This window comes from Podarcis vaucheri, assembly GCF_965113315.1.
Source record: "Podarcis vaucheri genome assembly, chromosome: 10".
NCBI classification, from domain to species: Eukaryota; Metazoa; Chordata; class Lepidosauria; order Squamata; family Lacertidae; genus Podarcis; species Podarcis vaucheri.
In genome coordinates this window covers 30,562,785-30,581,147 of record NC_138748.1, presented here as the reverse complement: position 1 = coordinate 30,581,147, position 18,363 = coordinate 30,562,785, and the positions used below count along the sequence as shown (strand labels likewise).

General features: G+C 44.0%; 1 protein-coding gene across 1 annotated transcript in view; it reads right to left on the bottom strand.

The window, feature by feature from the left end:
• The window catches only part of TPH2 (tryptophan hydroxylase 2), a 64,903-nt gene extending 47,695 nt beyond the window's left edge, over positions 1–17,208 (bottom strand). The window contains exons 1-5 of the mRNA XM_082241125.1: positions 17,032–17,208; positions 9,303–9,455; positions 7,411–7,594; positions 7,206–7,306; positions 36–103 (exon numbers count right to left, since the gene is read on the bottom strand). Of these exons, the coding sequence (XP_082097251.1) occupies positions 36–103; positions 7,206–7,306; positions 7,411–7,594; positions 9,303–9,455; positions 17,032–17,136 (611 nt within the window). The 5' untranslated portion in view covers positions 17,137–17,208. The remainder of the gene's footprint in view (positions 1–35; positions 104–7,205; positions 7,307–7,410; positions 7,595–9,302; positions 9,456–17,031) is intronic.
• Between the last annotated feature and the right edge of the window lie 1,155 nt (positions 17,209–18,363).

The window sequence follows — 18,363 nt, the reverse complement described above, 5'->3', positions numbered from 1 at the left end:
CAATTCCACAACAACAAACAAAGTTCTGTACTCACTATTTATAATTCATGGCAACGTCGACAAAATATTTCCTTCTCTGCCGATACACATTGTCCTTAAATCCCTAAAGCAGATAAAAGAAAATGAATGCGTACCAAAGAGAATTAACAACAGAAGGAAAAAAATCAATAATCAAAGTGGATTCTAAAATAATGCTTATTAATATTGTAATTCATGCCATTTGTGGAACAGTTAGCAAACATAATGACATTGTTACATGCCACTCCAATCTCTAAGCGGCAAGAGATTCCAGGGGTTCACTTTTCCTTTGGAAATGAGGCACAGCAGAGACTGTGGTGTCTTTATGATATATGGTTTATGTACACATATATAAAACTTGCTTTGTTAATCACCTTTCTTTTGCTCTCCATGATGGCTCTTCATCAGGTGATTCCCTGAGCATGGAAAAAACTGGTTTGGCCTGTATTTTGACACTACTAAATTCAGTGTCTGGCAGCCCATCTTGATACTCCAAGCACTGATTAACTTCTAACAGTAAATGCAGGAATTATTGGTGTCTTGCATCCACAAACTCATAACAAGATGTACAAGAATAGCCCTTTACTGCAACAAAACTTGACTAAGACTATGCACACATCACCAGCTTAAAATGCAGTTATATTGTTCTTTTTCTTATTTCAGATCAAAGCTGGTTTGGAGCGGGGAACACATCAAAATGCAGCACTATACTGTATTTCCTAGTCAACAACAGGATAGGTATGGATTATGTGTCTGCCTTTATTAGTACTTTGCTGTGTGTGTGTGTGTGTGTGTGTGTGTGAGAGAGAGAGAGAGAGAGAGAGAGAGAGAGAGAGAGAGAGTGCAAGTGCGAGACAGAGAGCCTTATGAGTGTATTGTTCATGGTCAGTGCACAAGCAGCACACATACAATGTAACATTCCATATACCCATGTAGTACAGCATTTAATTGCTTTTTTAAAAAGCAAGTTTTAGAGGTGGCTACATGAAAACCTGTGGCTCTTTGGTAATCCCCTCTTAAGGGGCTAACATGTGTCCAAATTTCATGCACCTTTGTAAAAATACAAGAGAAGAAGGAGAAGGAGAAGCTATAGCTTCCCAATACAAGTCAGTGGGATTTCTGCAGATTTGCTTTTACCGGATCACAATCCAGATCCAGGGCTCGGGGCAGTTCAAGATTGTCTCGAATCTAAATTGGTGTATCAGGGCCCAAACTGGCTTGGTGGAACAGCCGGGATTTCCTGCTCAGGGCCAGCCCAAGGCAAGTTGAAGCTTGAGGTGAAGGACAATGTAATCCCCACCCTCCACATACAAAATAGGATGGTCACATGCAAAAGGTGAAAGGGGGCCCTTAGCTATAATCTGTTAAGATACCTCTTGCACCAAAGGTGGAGGACCCCATTTCCAGGCCCGTGCAAAGCTTGTCTGAGGTGGGAAGTCTTGTTAGAATAAAGTTATAAAGTAGAAGACAATGACAAAGGAGGGGGGAGGAGGAGGAGGAGGAGGAGGAGGAGGAGGAAGCGGTCAGTACATGGTGGGGGAGGCCTCTGGCTGGCTTAGCCCTCCGAGGCCCAAGCAAGTGTACCCGGCTGCCTTTCCTCTCTGCACGGGCCTCCCCAATCCTCATTTACACCTGAACCCTCTACGACAGAATCTGACTGTACAGTTGAACTTTGGTTCTCGAACAGAATGCATTTCAGGAGGCTGTTCGACTCCCGGAACCATTTGAAAACCAAAGTGTGGCTTCCAATTGGCTGCAGGAAGCTCCAATCAAAAGCCACGGAAGTCGTGCCGGACGGTCAGCTTCCGAAAATTGTTTGAAAAACAGAACACTCACTTCTGGGTTTTGATCGTTCGGGAGCCGATTTGTTTGGGAGCCAAGGCATTCAGCTACCAATGTACAACTGTACTAGTAGTTAAATATTACTTCAACATTATTATCGGCACAGTACCCCCCCCCACTGTACTTGAAGGCAGGAAGCTAACTTTGAAGGGCAGGGCAGGCCATACGGTCCACCTAACTCCAACCTTCCAGCATCTCGCCACCACACAAGAGTAATTTGTTGATCTGCTAGTGCAGGGATGGCGCGCCCCTCAGATGTTGTTGGACTTTAACTCCCACCATTCCTAACTATTGGCAGTGCTGGTTGTGGCTGATGGGAGTCATAGTGCAACAGCATCTGGAGGGCTACAAAAAATCAAAGTGGAAGGAGTTTGCACTAGGCTTGTAAAAAGCAAGTCAATTTCTGAGTGCCCCAAGCTTCCATTAGGCCTGATCGACAGTGGAATTTGCTGCCAAGGAGTGTGGTGGAGTCTCCTTCTTTGGAGGTCTTTAAGCAGAGGCTTGACAACCATATGTCAGGAGTGCTCTGATGGTGTTTTCTGCTTGGCAGGGGGTTGGACTCGATGGCCCTTGTGGTCTCTTCCAACTCTATGATTCTATGATTCTATGATGCTGATTTTAGTAATGATGCTCTAAATCATGAAGAGTTGGGATACCTTTGCCAGTCACAGAACAAAATCTATGGCATTTTCTTTCTTTCTTTCTTTTAATTCAATAAACATTGAATTGCCAAAACGGCTTCAGTTTTCCCAAGTTGCGTGTCAGGACCCCGTAACCACCCCCTCAAAGATGAATAAAACACCAGGACACAGAATATTTGGTTAATGTTATTGGGCAAATATTGGCCACAACTTTATTGGTTACAGAATGTGAGCAGTATTGGCTTAGGCATTGAATAGACCTGACTATATTTGACTCCTGCCCGTTGCTCAGGGAGTCTGGTAAGGGTAAACCACTGGAAGGGGGAGCCCCGTCGATACAAACCAACTCAAGCTCCCCCAGGGTTCCCGCAGGGGTCGTGGCATGGCCCTAGCCCCGCCCTGGGCTTCGGACAAGATCCACATCCCGGATTCCTTTAACAGAATATCCTTAAGCTTGGAGGGGCAGGTGATGACCACACCTCACCTCCCCATCATAAGGTCATCCAATGCCTAACCACCACAAGAGCCCAAAGACTCGCCACCAAATACCCTCACACCTGTAAGCAATCCTTCACGCCCTCTGCAATATCGGCCAACCAGATATCATTTCCCCAATCGGAAAGGTGTTCGCCATCATCTCAAAATAGGGCCATCTTGCTGTAAACAGTGGTGGGGTGCGCAATCACCCGGCCACCCAGCATGTGCACTTTCTGTGTCAATGAACAATTCAAGCATTTTCGGATATGATCTGTTGCAGCTGGGCAATCACTGCCATGCCAGATGCGTCTTTCCAGAAGCTGCGACCAAATAAGAGTCATTTTTGGGAAGTTCAGAGCCATATAGTCCAAGTCCTTTTTGATATTTGAGAGCAAGTCCATGCCTTTCCGACTCAGCAAATCGTTTTCTCCCAACTGCAAAACCAAAGCATTGGGAGAGCTCTGCGCATCAGCCTTGGTCCTCACAATTGGCAGCATCTCCTTCCATTGCATCCCACGCCTCGATATCCAAGAAATACGGATGTGCTCAGGAAAACCCAGGTGGCATCCCAGGCCACTGGCAACCGCCTATGCACAGCCCCAATGGATGATACTGTGTCCCGCGATCCAGATCTCAATACACTTTGCCTTTGAAACGTAAAGTAACAGAGCAGTGTAAGCCATAGGCCTGCTTAAAATAAGGAGCTGCCACTGCCACAGGTATAACCTTTGTACGCATTGGGTCGCCACCACCCCATGTCTTTTATCCTGTCCACTGGAAACCCCAGTGGGCAGCCATTGTAGCGGCCCCAATCCTAAATGAGTGAGTGGCGTATTCCCTAGCCGGAAGACCACACGCTTCGATAGCCCTCTGTATTACACAAGTAAACTGCTGTCTAGCTAGACAGGTCCCATCCTCATGTACGAGGAAAGGACCTGGACCAGGGGGCCTAAGATAGAGAAACCTTTTAGTATCCTTCACTGGGCAAGGACCCCTTTGCATGGTCACTGGCGGCCGGACCAGTGCACCCTTTCCTTTCTGGCTCTGTTTTCGAGCGACGAATACAAACTACCAACTCAGTGTCAGAAAGCTGAATATTGTTGAGCTGCAAGCCTCACGGTGAAGGACCTGGCTCACCTTCATGGACCACTTCCCCCACTCTTAGGACGCCCAAAAAATGCAATGGAATAGGCAGCTGAAAACAATTGGGACTCATATTTGGACCAGCAAATTGAATTGAATTTATTGCATATTCTACTAAGGGGATCAAATGTAATGAGCCTACGCCCATCCCCGCTTCATGGTTGCAATCTACGCCAACCTTCAAGCGCCCTGCGCACCACAAACTCAACACATGGGTTCGTGAAGTAAATGGATTTTGTGAAAAAGGAGATGGCAGCCGCCTGGATTCTTAAGGTTTTTGCTGCACAACCAAGGTTGCGCAGATGAACCAAGTATTGCAGCACATGGTCAATTGTTGGGGGGCGTGTGATGCCTAATACCCGATGACTGTGCACGATAGGCTAAGAAATTGGACCAAGCTCTTGTATAGGGCCTAAGTGTAGAAGATACAACTGAAGCCAATACTCCCTGCATCACGTCTCGTTTCCAAGGCTCCAGAGATGCTCCAGGAATGGTTGTGGAACTGCTGTGCCTCTGGGGCTAACAACCGGAAGCGTTCCATCTGAAATCGAGATAGCGCATCTGCAACGTCATTATTAATTCCAGGAATGAATTTTGCTGAAACTATAATGTTAAATTGGAGGCACCGCCAGACAAATGATCGAAGCAGAGCGGACACCCTTTCTGAGCGTGATGATTGCCTGGCGAGTACATTGACCACAGGCTGGTTGTCGGTCCAAAAGCAGACGCGGTGATCCCGGAATTCCTCAGTCCAAAGGTGAACAGCTACTAATATTGGGGGGAAATCCAAGAAGGTCAAATCACGGATAATGGCCTTACCGCACCAGCTAGCAGGCCATTGCTGTGCACACCAGCGCCCCCTGAAGAATACACCAAAGCCCAAGGATCCTGCAGCATCTGATTGCACCTGAAAATCTGTGGAACAGAAGCCAAACCTGGAGATCTCCTTTTACTGATTTGGGGAGGTGCACCCTATGATGTGGTGATTGAAGTCTGGCAGATAGCCTTGCCAGCTGAGAGCAGAAAGGGCACCCCGGCTCGCGCCTCCGCTTAAATGGTCCCAGCCACACACCCCCAGCCAGCCAGTGAATTGGCTGGCTGGTTGATGACAAGGCCATGATCCTCCAGGCAACGCGGGACTTCGTCCCCTGCCCCCGGAGGAGAGTAGGTGGCCACGTGGCCCACCGCAACTCCTCCCCACAGTTAAGTGGAGCAGACTTCCCTTCCTGAAGAGAGAGAGAAAAAAGGCAATGTAAGAGGTTAATTTCCCCCGGCTTTGGAGCCGTGGCTTTTGGCAGTACGTGGGCCTTGCAGTGTGTGTGAAATATGAGCTGAAACAGTGCTGCCGTATTAAAAACAGGGATGAAACACAAGGAACCTGCATGGAGGCTGCATTCCTGCTGAGCCTAAAGGATGCTATGATTTCTACCTCATAATTATCTCCCAGAGTGTGAGCAGCTTTTCAATTGCCTTCTTCTTTCCCCTCCCACACCACTAGGAATGCTCATTTAATATCTATATTCTTTAAGTGAAATAGCAGTGGGCATGACTTTAAGTACTCGGGTGATTTTGGAGAGCAACACTTATATGCACCATTTAAAAAGGGGGGAAAGTAATCTAAAAGGTAAAAATGGGGAAGAAAGCAATGGGATAGTTTGTCATTTTTATTTATTTATTTTGTGGTACCTTGTGTAGCTCTGTCACACTGAAAATACAGCATAATAGCTGGCAGGGGTGGGGAGCAGGCAGAAGAGATCTATCCTAAGTCTTCTAAAGAATCTCTCTTAAGCAGAAGTTTTAGACCATGAAAACGGCCTGAGTGGATTTGCACCTTAATCTGAAATGCATTAGCTGAATATTTTTGGGATCAGTCTGTCATATCAAAGCTTGTCAGGAGGCAGGACAAATCAGAGCGGTGAATCAGTCCTCAGAAAGCAGAAAAGGGAAATGGCTTGTTTCCTGCTAGATCTGAGGAACTTGAGGTAGAGGATGGTAGATTGCAGCTGAACATTAGAAGCAACTTTGTAGGAATATGAACAGGGAAAGAATGGTAGAGCAAATGGCCAGAGTCCATTTCTGGCATCTCCAGGTAGGTTTGGGAATGACTCCGGTCTAAATCCCTCTCTAGAGAGCCACTGTCAGTCGGCATAGACCATAGATGAGGAACATGTAGTTCTCCAGATGTTGCTGGAATGCAGCTCCCATTATCCCTGGTTATTGGCCATGCTGATGGGAGGCTGATTGGAGTTTCAGTCCAACAGCATCTGGAAGGTGATAGCTTCTCCATCCCTGCAGTAAAAGATCATTCCCTGTGTTCCTTCTAAAAGCAGTTCAACAACAGTACCATTTTTCTAGGATGCTGGTGGACTTCTTATTGCTGGAGAACTCCAAGCAGAAGCTTGACAGTGCTGGATTTCCAGTATCAAGCAGGGAATTGAATTAGATAGCCTACAACAAATTCTACGATATTGGCCCATGCAACAAACTGTCATTGCAAAGGGGCAGGTTCAAGGAAACTCCTGAAATATCTTCCGTATCATATGTTGTCACAAAAGCTCCCTGGATTCCTAAAGAAACCCACCTCCCTCTTGCATTCAGTGAAGGTTATTGCAATTAGCATCATGGTTATGAAATGAGCTGAAGGGATCAAGCATACTTAATTAAAAAATGCATCCAGTTCTAGGAAAATACCACTGCCTATTATATTGTACATCTCATGGCTTGGCTTTGCCAACAAGACATTGTATCTCATCCTAAGCAATTTATCATTTCTACAACAGGAGTAAGTAAAAAACTACATGGGCTGCATAATGCACTGTATAACAACTCTGTAATGTTTTGTTCCATTGTTATTTTGTATTTTCTTCCAATTATAGTTATGGAACAGCCTTGGGTGCCATTTGGTGCAAAGAAAGGATATAAATTAAGCTACTTAAGTTATTTTGAATAATAATATTTAATAATAATTTGTTAATTATAGCTATAGTTCTAATTACTTGAAGAAGAAGAAAGTTCAGTTCTTTATCATCAAATTGTCACATATGTTTACTTGACCAACCTTGGCTGCATTTACTGAACACTTACAGGGTGATCTGCATCCAGTTCAGAGCCGTACATTAGAACTCTTTGGGAACATTTGTCTAATTCAGCAATCTTCCTGGGGAACCAAGGAACACAGTCAAGCTCTGGAGGAAATACAGAGTGATTGGAGGCATCAGATTCTCACTGCTTCTTCACAAAGCTTTGCTAATTTCAAGACAAATTTTGAAAGAGAAAACAATAGCCTTGCCTTCCTCATCGGTCCAGATGTTTTCCGGTGGATTCAGAGTTACAATGTTCGTTTCATACTTTAACAACTGAATGAGCTCATTGAATTCTTTCTTGCTACAGTCACAGTCCACAAAAATTTCTACCTCTGAACTCCTTCTCTTGGATTTTCTTGATTCAATATGAACCATACTCACATGCTTCTCCTGTAGACAGAACGAAAGATTGGTTCATTGACTCACTGAATTTATTTAGAAGAGAAGTGGTTTAATGGGTGTTCTGAACAGGATGTAGTTTAATGTGCATATAAAGGCATTTGAGTTAAGAAAATCCTTCATCTGTATTAAATTACTTATTTGTTATTTTTAGTTCAATAAGTGTGCTGTAAAATTACGCCTGTATTAATTGCTCCATTTTATTAGATATCTGAAAACTAACTATTGTAGGATGATTAAAGGTGATTTACGATGGCCATTTCTTATAAAACAGGTGTTCACTGTAAAAAAAAATTATACTATTCAATGCCCAATTTATAGACAAGTTAAATTAATGGGCAAGAAATGAAATAGTGTGAAGATACAAGAAAAGTATTTATTGCAATCTACTTTAGTCTAACTGAACACTGTTACCCCACTTTGCTATCAGCAATAATCAAGATAACATGCCAAATAGCATTCATAAACATATTACAAAGAAACAGCCACATCAAGAGCATAGAAACAATATTCTGTTCTGCAACAAAGTAGTTGCTTTTTCACATATTCACTTCAAGTGCCATGTGAAAAAGTAACTAATGATTGTCATGAACTGGCAGGGCAACGGGGAGGAGGAAGAGGATCCTGGCATGGGATGTAGCCAGGACTAGGACACACCACGGCAAGCAGGGGGTGGCGAAGGAAGTACTCACAGGCCGATGGAGGATGGTGAAGGAATGCAGTTCAGTGCACAGGAACCAGAGCAGCAGGACCCATCACCAGAGGCAGAGGACTCCTTACCCCACAAACAAGGTGGGTTCTGAGGCATAGGGAGTAGCAAGAGGGGTGCTATTGAAGGCTGAGCCAGGCAAGAGCCCATAGCCCAGCTCCCTAGCTGGCCAGGTGGAGCTTGCTAGCTCTGGAAGTAGGTGCCTGGTTCCTCAGCTGGAGTAGGCTTGGAACAGGTGAGGGTCACATGTCTCATCAAGCACAAGTGCTGCAATCTGCATGCAAAGTATGAAAGGGCAGCAGAGCTAAGGTGCTGTGTCTGCTCTACTGCCCATCTTGATGGACTTTGGCTTGGGACTGTGCCTGGGTCATAGCTGTCAACTTTTCCCTTTTCTTGCGAGGAATCCTATTTGGAATAAGGGAATTTCCCTTTAAAAAAGGGAAACGTTGACAGCTATGGTCTTTGACTCTGGACTGTATCCTGACTGCTGGACTTCAGACTTGGCTACTTGGATTGACCCTGGACTGTGTTTCCTGACCTTTGGACTTTGCTTCTGTGGCTTGACCCCCAGACTTTGGACTTGACATACTGACCTGCTGCCAGATAGGCTGGGGGTTCAGGGCAATGATGGAGCTAGGTGTAGCGACACCAGGAGGATATTGACACCTGAGATAATCTACAGAGTCCACCCACCCTTGTACCTACTGACCAAATTCACCAATAGGTGAATAGAGGTGGCATGAGGGGGCTTGCCATGCAGGCAGCACACTCAGCCTCCAAGGAGTGTGCCACAGCCATCGATGCCACCACAGCGGCAGCACCAACAATGCATTCCTTGGAGGCTGAGTTTGCTACCACTGTGGATTCTGCCACCCAAGGCGGTAGCTCACCTTGCCTCATGGGAAGGCCGGGCCTGAAGTAAACACATAATAGATCCACACAATAGATTTTTCCAGTCACCTGTTTTAAAAAGATGGTGTGTTTTTTTACCTGGAAAAGTCTGAGAGCTTTCACCAAGCCACCAACTTCATTTTTCAAAGAAAACACCACAGCGGTCTTTCCTCCTTCTGATGTTGATTCATTCTTGCTTGCACCTTTATTGTCCTTTTTATCATCGTTTTTACCAGAACTGGTTCTGTTTAGCTGAAAGAAAATACATTGCAAAACAGAAGGGTTTCTGTGCACTCCTCAGAAAACATTAAGCTTTCCTTTCAAGCAGACTATTCTTGCTTGATTTTAGTATTAAGATATCTTGATTCTTGATTTTAGTATTAAGATATCTCCTACAAGAGAGGTTCTTTTCCCTTTTGAAAGGTGTGCTCAGGAGAAGAATTGCAGACATGAATGATTACTCTTTCAGAGCAGATCAATGAAATAGCATCATGGAGCATGTTATCCTACTGCTACAACTTTGGTTATTATAATTCTTTAATAAAACTCCGGCTTGGATCTTTTGCCAATGAGAAATCAAACTTCACAAGCTTTGCAGAACAACTATGGTTCTTGAGTTCTGCATTATAAACTCAAATGTGAGTCACACATAGAACATCACAAAATTTCATGATTGCACCTTTGCTTGATTACCAATTATTGGATGGAAATGAAAATTGCACTTTTATATCTTGTTCTCCCATTGAAGCATTTCCACATCTGTGGGGGGTTTGGGGGGTGGGGGCTTTGGGTGAAGGTTAGAGGTTACTTTACAGCCCTTTTTGTCAAAAAGGAAAGTGGCACCATTTTGGATAAGCCAAATGAAAGACTAGCTATGATTTTTTAATATAAAAAATAGTTGTGCTTTAGTAATGGCTTTGGAGTTTGGAAAGATCTTCCTCTTTAGAGCATGGAAAATGGTCTAACGAGATTTGTGAGGCAAGGTGGCCTTTTGCAGTGGATGGTGAACCCTGAGAGATGCCTGCTATCTGCGTTTTGCCTTCATCTTAGAAGTATCGCTCTGGAACAATCCTGCCTTGCATATTTATGATAGTTTTGTTTTTATTTAAATACTAATGATCCTAAGTGAAGAGGAGATGGCAGGTGAAAAGGGTTAAACAATACCAAATTATTCCATAGATACTCAATATATCTTTTGCCGTCCTTGCAGAGATTCAATAGAAATGTAGCCTTATGGAGCCTAAGGCTATAATGTCCTACCACATTGTCCTACCTCCACTGTGTGTCTCTGAATACAAGTTTCTGGAATCAAATACAAACATAAGAAGAGCTAGCTGGATCAGACCAGTGGTCCATTTAGTCCAGCATTCTGTTTTCATGATGGCCAACCAGAAGCCTTTGGGAAGCTCCGCAAGCAGGACTGGACCTGAGCTGAACAACATTCTCCCCTCCCAGCAACCACCAATCAGAAGCATACTGCCTCGGTGTCAGGAGTCCAGGTTCCCAGCTTGATAACACAGTTACCGTAGATAATTAAAAAGGAGGATTTATTGCAAAAAGAAACAGATAGCTCCGGACGGCTCTAACAAAGTCTCCAGCACCATTACTCAAGATGACCCTTCTGAAGATTCCTTCCTGTGTCTACAGAATATATTGAACCAACGCCCTTTGTGTCTTTTGTTTTGCTTTCTGTCTAGAAGCCCTCCTATTCGCCAACTCCTCGGAGAGATTGGATTAGTGCCAACCTCTTCCTTTTCCGACAAACTGTCTCCTTGTCTATTTGAGCTTCCGGCGAGCTTTGGCTGTGTTCTAGCCTGCTCTCAGCTACTGTCTTATCAGCCCGTCAAGGTCAGGAAGAACCAAATTCTGCAGCTGCCAGCTCTCCCTTATCTGACTAACATCAAAGCCTCCCTGTTCCTGGCTGCTTTCTGCATTTGGCTGAAACCCTTGGCTTGGAGCTGGCTCATTCCTGACACCCAGATAGTGGAGACAGAACATAATCATCAGAGTTAGTAGCCATTGACAACCTTATCCTCACAAGTGGGGAGAGTGCTATTGTGCTCAGGTCCTGTTTTCGGGTTTCTCAGACATTTGGTTGGCCACTGCAAGGACAAGATACTGACTGGACTAAGTGGGCCATTTGCCTAATCTTGCAGACTCTTTCTTAATGTTCTTGCGCTTGCTTCTCTTTGCCAACCATTTAATAATCTTTGTGTGGATTTTGAAGCATCCCTTTTTCTGTGCAGGACCTAACCCAGCACAGGAACCTGAACCTATTCACAGATTTCCCTTGTTTGATTGGGGCATGTTTCCATAAAAGTAACACTTGGAAGAGATATGAAGAACAGTTTTGCTTGAAAATGAGATTCCACATGGAAACATATAGCTGTTTGGGGGGGGAATCATTTCCTCACTGATGTCAAAAGAATTTCAAAATTGTTGACAGTCAAGTCCTCAGCACTGAGTACTCTTCCTGAGGGACCTGCTTTGATTAAAACACAATTAACGCTAAACGTTTAATGAAGTGATTGTTTAATCATATGGATGACTTGCTAAATGTGTTTTCAGAGTTAGCAGCCTATAGCTGGAAGCTAGAAGGCACTCTTCAGGTTAAATATGGAAGCAATGGCGGGGCAGCTCAGGGCCTTGCTTAATTAGTCAGAGAGACACAAGAAAGAGTGAAATGGTGAAATTCGTGGTGATACAATTATTCAAAGCCTGCCTAACAAAGCTTCATGGCATGCCTACATGGCTGAAATATTCTGCTCAGTCAAAGATTTGTTGGAAGGAAATTTTAGAAATGAGGGGAACACTCATCAAGAGAATTCAGCTTCACCTTTGATGGAATTGCCACTCACAGCAAGAGCTTGCTGCTCTTTTTAATGCATAACATAGCTACTAGTTACTATATAGTGGTACCTCGGGTTACAGATGCTTCAGGTTACAGACTCCGCTAACCCAGAAACAGTACCTCGGGTTAAGAACTTTGCTTCAGAATGAGAACAGAAATCGTGTAGCAGTGGCGTGGCAGCAGCGGGAGGCCCCATTAGCTAAAGTGGTACCTCAGGTTAAGAACATTTCAGGTTAATAACGGACATCCAGAATGAATTAAGTTCTTAACCTGAGGTACCACTGTACTATAAACTAAAGGCAAAAGGGGAAGGACCTCTGGATGGTTGAGTCCAGTCAAAGGCGACTATGGGGTTGTGGTGCTCATCTCACTTTCAGGCCGAGGGAGCCGGTGTTTGTCCACAGACAGCTTTCTGGGTCATGTGGCCAGCATGACTAAACCACTTCTGGCGCAACAGGACACAGTGACAAAAAACAGAGCACACAGAAACGCCATTTACCTTCCCACCACAGCAGCACCTATTTATCTATTGGCACAGGTGTGCTTTCAAACTGCTAGGTTGGCAGGAGAGGGGACAGATCAACTGGAGCTCACTCTGTCACAGGGATTCAAACCGCCAACCTTCTGATCGGCAAGCCCAAGAGGCTCAGTGGTTTAGACCACAGCACCACCCGCGTTCCTACAAATTAAAAGCACAGCCACTGCCCACCAGATTGCAAGATTATGATGCTAGATTCATTCAAGGAGTGAAGAGGCACATATGGGAGATGTTCCCTCACATATAGCCCAGGTCTAAACTATATGAGATTTTTTTAAAGCTCTTAAATACTAGGCTTTAATCTAGGTGCTCTTACAACAATAGTGTAACATGCTCCACTACTCTGGTTACTGCATTCTGGACAAACTGTAGTTTCCAGTCTGCTTTTAAGGACAATCCCACCTATTGCATTACACTACTAGTTAAGAGGTTATGAGGGCCTGTATAACTGTGTTTTTTGCTGGAGGCATCACTTCTGACATATCAGGTAAATAGATACAAAGCACTGATCATGGCTTCCAAAGAGCGGATGCAGATACAGGCTGCAAACCTGTTATTTTGTGGGCAGTGTGACTTCACCTAGAACAATCACACACACCATGATCAACTCCATGTTTTTGATAAATCCCCTTCTGATCTCCTCCTGCCCTGTCCTATAGCAAATTTCATCCAATTCTGTCCAATATGGAAAAGTTAAAGGGCTTTTTAAAAATATATATCAAATTTTAAAGATGACCAACACAAATACCCCTGGACCTACTGTATTTTTTGCCCTATAGGATACACTTTTTCCCCTCCAAAAATGAAGGGGAAATGTGTGTGCGTCCTATGGGGTGAATACAGGCTTTCGCTGAAGCCTGGAGGACGAGAGGGGTCAGTGCGCACCGACCCCTCTCGCTCTCCGGGCTTCAGAAAGCTCTGCGCAACCCTCGGGAGCCTGGGCTCCCGAGGATTGCGCAGAGCTGCCTGCACTCCCGGGCTCCGCGCAGCTCCGCGCAACCCTCCGGAGCCCGGCGTGAAGCCGCACCGGGCTCCCAAAGGTTGCGCAGAGCTGCCTGCACTCCCGGGCTTGGCGCAGCTCCACACAACCCTCCGGAGCCTGGCGCGGCTCCGGCACCACTCTGGGACCCGTTCTGGGGGCTGGGGGCGGGGGAAGCCCCGCGCCTGTGGGGGGAAATAATTTTTTTCCCCTTTATTCCCTCCCCCCAATCTAGGTGCGTCCTATGGGCCGGAGCGTCCAATAGGGCGAAAAATATGGTATTTGTCTATCTCAGCAGGCTTTAGTCCCTCTGAAAGGGCCTGCAGATTTCAGCTAATTCTGCCAAAATGGAAAAAGTTACAACTTTTAAAATATCTTTTCTCGTAATAATAAGTGGAACTGGAATAAAGCTTCATTTTCCTGAAACAGATACAGCTTTTGACCCTGAGACAAATCAGGTAGTCTCCAAAGTGCTTTGGACAGGGGCATTTTCCAAAGCACCAAATCTGTGTTCCAGCTGAATATTGTGCTTAGTCCACACCCCTACTTTGAGCCTATTTATTTTCCACTGTGTATTTATTCTCACATTGTGAAGAGAGGATATGTTGAATTAGCACTCTTTAGTGCAAGATGATAGGGATACTCAGCATCATTTAACTTGAGGGCACTCAGTAGGTTGTTTCTATTAAAGTCAATGAATGCACATTAATGTATGAGACAACTAATATGTGAAGTAGATAAAAAGCCTTAATACACTGAAAGCCACTCTTTACAATTGCTAATTGTTAGAAAATTGCAAGTATAATCAAAGAACGAAAGCAAACAAGATAAAACACTTAATCAAAGGGTTCTCAGGGCCACATCAACCATGACAAATTTCCTAAACAGGTTGAGATTTATTGTAAGATACTGTGTGGGGAAATGCTTTTACATATGACAGTGTAACAATGCTAGAGTTCCCAAACCCTCAGACTGAAACAAGTCCCTAGAATGTGAGAACATGGATCTAAGCAGAAACGGCCATATCAGAGGGACTCTGGGGGTGGAAATTTTCTGTCTATACATAGTTAGATATTCTACATGCTGTGAAGTTGGTCAATGCCCACTCTCTTGGAACCCACCACAGGAAACACCTTGGGAGTTAGAGAACTTGCCGCAACTTAGATGATTTAGCTACTACACAGACAATGACTATGTGTGGTGTGACATATAGAAAATGCAAGAGGTGTGATGAAGGTCATGTCTGGGGCAACCAGGATGTCTAAACCTACCAGGACACCTTGCTCAAAGCCACATGTGAAAGCTGCTGCTAGGAGAAATTGCTGTTGACATTTGTATATATTGGACTGTAAATGATGTTTAGCCTAAAAGAACCAGCCAGGACTGAAATCAGGTGAGAGAATCAGGGAGGCATAAAAGCAGAGAGAGAAACCTTCATTAAAGGTGGGAGTATGGGCACCAGACATTTATTTCCCTGCTCTCCACCATTGCAAAACCAAACAGCAGAAACAATGTTGGGTGTCTTTGAAGACCAGATCTAGCTTCATTTTCTGGTGCTGTGGGAGAAAGACTTGTCCCCTGTCTAACCCAGAGGGATGGCGCACAATCTACATAAAATATAGATCATTTGCTCTCTAGGTGATTTTATTATCTGTTTTCTGCTCCCTGTGTTATGCTAATGTGCTAAAATAGAACGATCTGTTCATAAACTCTTGACCGGGCATTGCGTAATTTCATCTCCATTCAAGTGGAATCTGAAAGAACCTGTGGCTACTGTAATTGGCTTAAGGACGACAATACCTTTTCACTAGTAAGAGATTTTCCTATTTTGCTACATGTGCACATAATGTAGGCATGTTGAGATGCTGTGTCAAATTGTGGCTCCTCAGGGGGGACCAGCAGCATATGCAGCTAAACCAGAATGGTTTTCATTATTTCATGCACACAAGTGTTCTGTGTGGAAGATAGAAATTCATCACATTTGAAGAATCCCTGACAGAATGAAATGATGGAATTTGACCTACTGTACATCTCTCTTTAAGTGTACCCAGTGATTTTGCCACCAAACAAAACTGACAAAGCAATAAATTATTCCTGCTTTGGCAGGAAACACATCTAAGCATTTACTTAGGGAGTTTCCAGACATTGGCTACCACTGCTGCAGAAGCAACAAATATAAGGTCAAACTAGATTATATGTTTGCAGGTCCGCTTGCAAAAGATATACATCTACTAACAAATCACTGACACAATCAAAAAGTTATGCCTTTCCAAGATCTGAATCACAAAATGTATCTCCAAAAACAAACAAACAAAAAACACCTGATAACAGAAAGGACTGACTTTCTTATATTCAGTTGCTTTCTAATAACAGGTATGTATGTGCAGAATTCACTTACATTAAGACATTTAACACCTTGTTCTTCATTTTGTGTATTTTAGCTACATTTATTGGCATGTTCATTGTTGCAGGAGACTGCTTTGCTGTCGCCATTAAAAAAAAGAAATCCCAAAGAAAGGTTCATTGCAGGAAAAGATTGATTACCCTTCCAATGCACAGCTATGGCAGAGACACTGGGTTGTTCCTAATGGTCTTGCTTGGCTAGAGGAGCCCCAACCCTGTCAAGCAGATTAAGGCTGTGCTGAGACTGCCATGAAGAGGGGAGATAGCGGAAAATAGTTTCCCTTCTCATTCCTTTGTCAGAAGCCTTATTGTCAGCTAAGGGACATTTATTAATTTCATCAGATCCTTTTATTAAATAAAAGAATTAAAGCTATGTCCACATAGCCCTAAATCATTCAGAAATTTACTTTGGTTTTAAATGACATCACCAGTGATGGCCAACAGTTATCATGCATGACATATCAATGCATTTGAACCAGGACAGCTCTCTCACACCCTTTGAATTTCTGTAGGTATTACTGGTTTCAGAAATAAATCTAACACCTTAGTTCCATCAGCTCTACTTGGAGGAAACTCATTAATTCAAATGTGATTTCTTCCGAGCACATGTGCTTAGGATCATAGCCTTAGGCTGTCACAAGAGAAAAAATTAGACTTCACAAGTAAAAATTATTTTTTAAAAAATCACCAAGCAGATATTGCAAATCCCAAGGTGAGGCAAGTGAGCTTTTAGTACAAAAGCGGATTAAATTCTGTATCTAAGCACAGAACTGAAGTCACTCAAAGGATGTATGTGAGAGACATCTCCTCCCTGCAAAGGCTTGTTTCCCATAAAATCCTTTCTTGATTACTTGTGCGTAAATAGGTTGAGCTAGCTATGGGATTGGCGGACAGGGGGAAGAAAACTGACAACCAATCCAACAGAGATGTAGCCTGAGCAAGCAAATCTGTTTAAAGAAGAATCCTGCATGTCTTCCAAGAAGTTACTGGGAAATCCCGAAGCTGTCTTCAACATCGGATTTATTCATCCTAGATGGACGCAGCCCATGATACTTACAGTTACGTTGCCATGTAGTGGGTGTTCCAAGGGCACAGCGGAATCCAGAGACAGGCCCCTTCTTGCCCAGTATTTACTGGAGAACATCATCATTGCTGGCTGCATACTGGCCTGTGCAATTTTCTCTCTCCACAGCAGGGGGAAACTGGCTTCAGGTTTGCCTGCAGAGAGCTGTCCCCAGTTCCTGGTGCTGAAAAAGGAGCAATCTCAGATTTCCCCCCTGGTGAAGGTTTTTATACGCCTAGGCAAGAACTGATGGAAGGCTGATTAGGAGAGCCTCGCTAGAGCTGGCACCTTTAAAGCCCCACAGCGGCAGGGAAATATTCTTTTCCACACACTGACCGTGCTCTCTTCCAAATGCAGGATATTAACTAGCAATCCCAGGCTGCTGGCTGCTTCTTCCAGATGCTCCTTTTGTCAGAAGTTGATAAGCTTTGAACGTTAGCTGCAATGTTTTTAATAACTCATTGCAGAGTTGGCAATGGGTTTCTTTGCCGAAGGAGGACAGTGCAACAAACTTGGATAAAACGTTGGTACTGGAGTTTGCTATTTAAAGCAAGCTGGGGCGCCTATATCTGATGCTGCCACGAACAAGCAACATATCACCCAGTTCACTCCATCCCAGAGTAAAGATTGCTGATATTTTACAAAAGGAATGAAAGGGGAAATCAATTTGCATTATGTTTGTCTGCCGCTTTTCACAGTGGCACTCTCGATAGCTATAGTCCGCTCCTCCAAATGCTCTGAGGAACCAATTGATCTGGTCAATTCAATTAATCTGTGAAGATTAATGATGAAGTTGTACAAACAAGGCTGCTTCTCCACCACCTCTCCAGCTTGATTTGCCATGATCTGGCTACAAATGATAGCTTCAGTATGTCAATGAGAAAATTGACATTTTTTAAAAAAGGGAGGGGGATATAGAGGTTTGCCATCAGTCATTATTAGACCAATGGCAGACTTTTACTACTTTAGGGATTAGGCTACCTGAAATGTAAATTGTTATCAGTTATAATGCAAGCATGCCCGTGCAAAATTACCTTCCATTATTGACATAAATGTAACACAGTCTGGAAGGGGTTGGGGGTGAGGAAAGGTTATTTTTACTCATTCCCCACCCCTCTGGCAGCTCTCTAAAAGGCTGCTCTTGGAGGCCTTGGGGATCCCAGAAAAACGTGAGAGGTGTGGAAGGTTACAGGAGGGAGAAATTGTCAAAACTGCCTCTCACATTACTGGCAACAGATGTCTTACCTTTTATGACTGTTAAGTTTATCTTGTTGAATATGATCTTTTTTAATGAGGAAAACCATCCTGCACACTGTTTTAATAGGA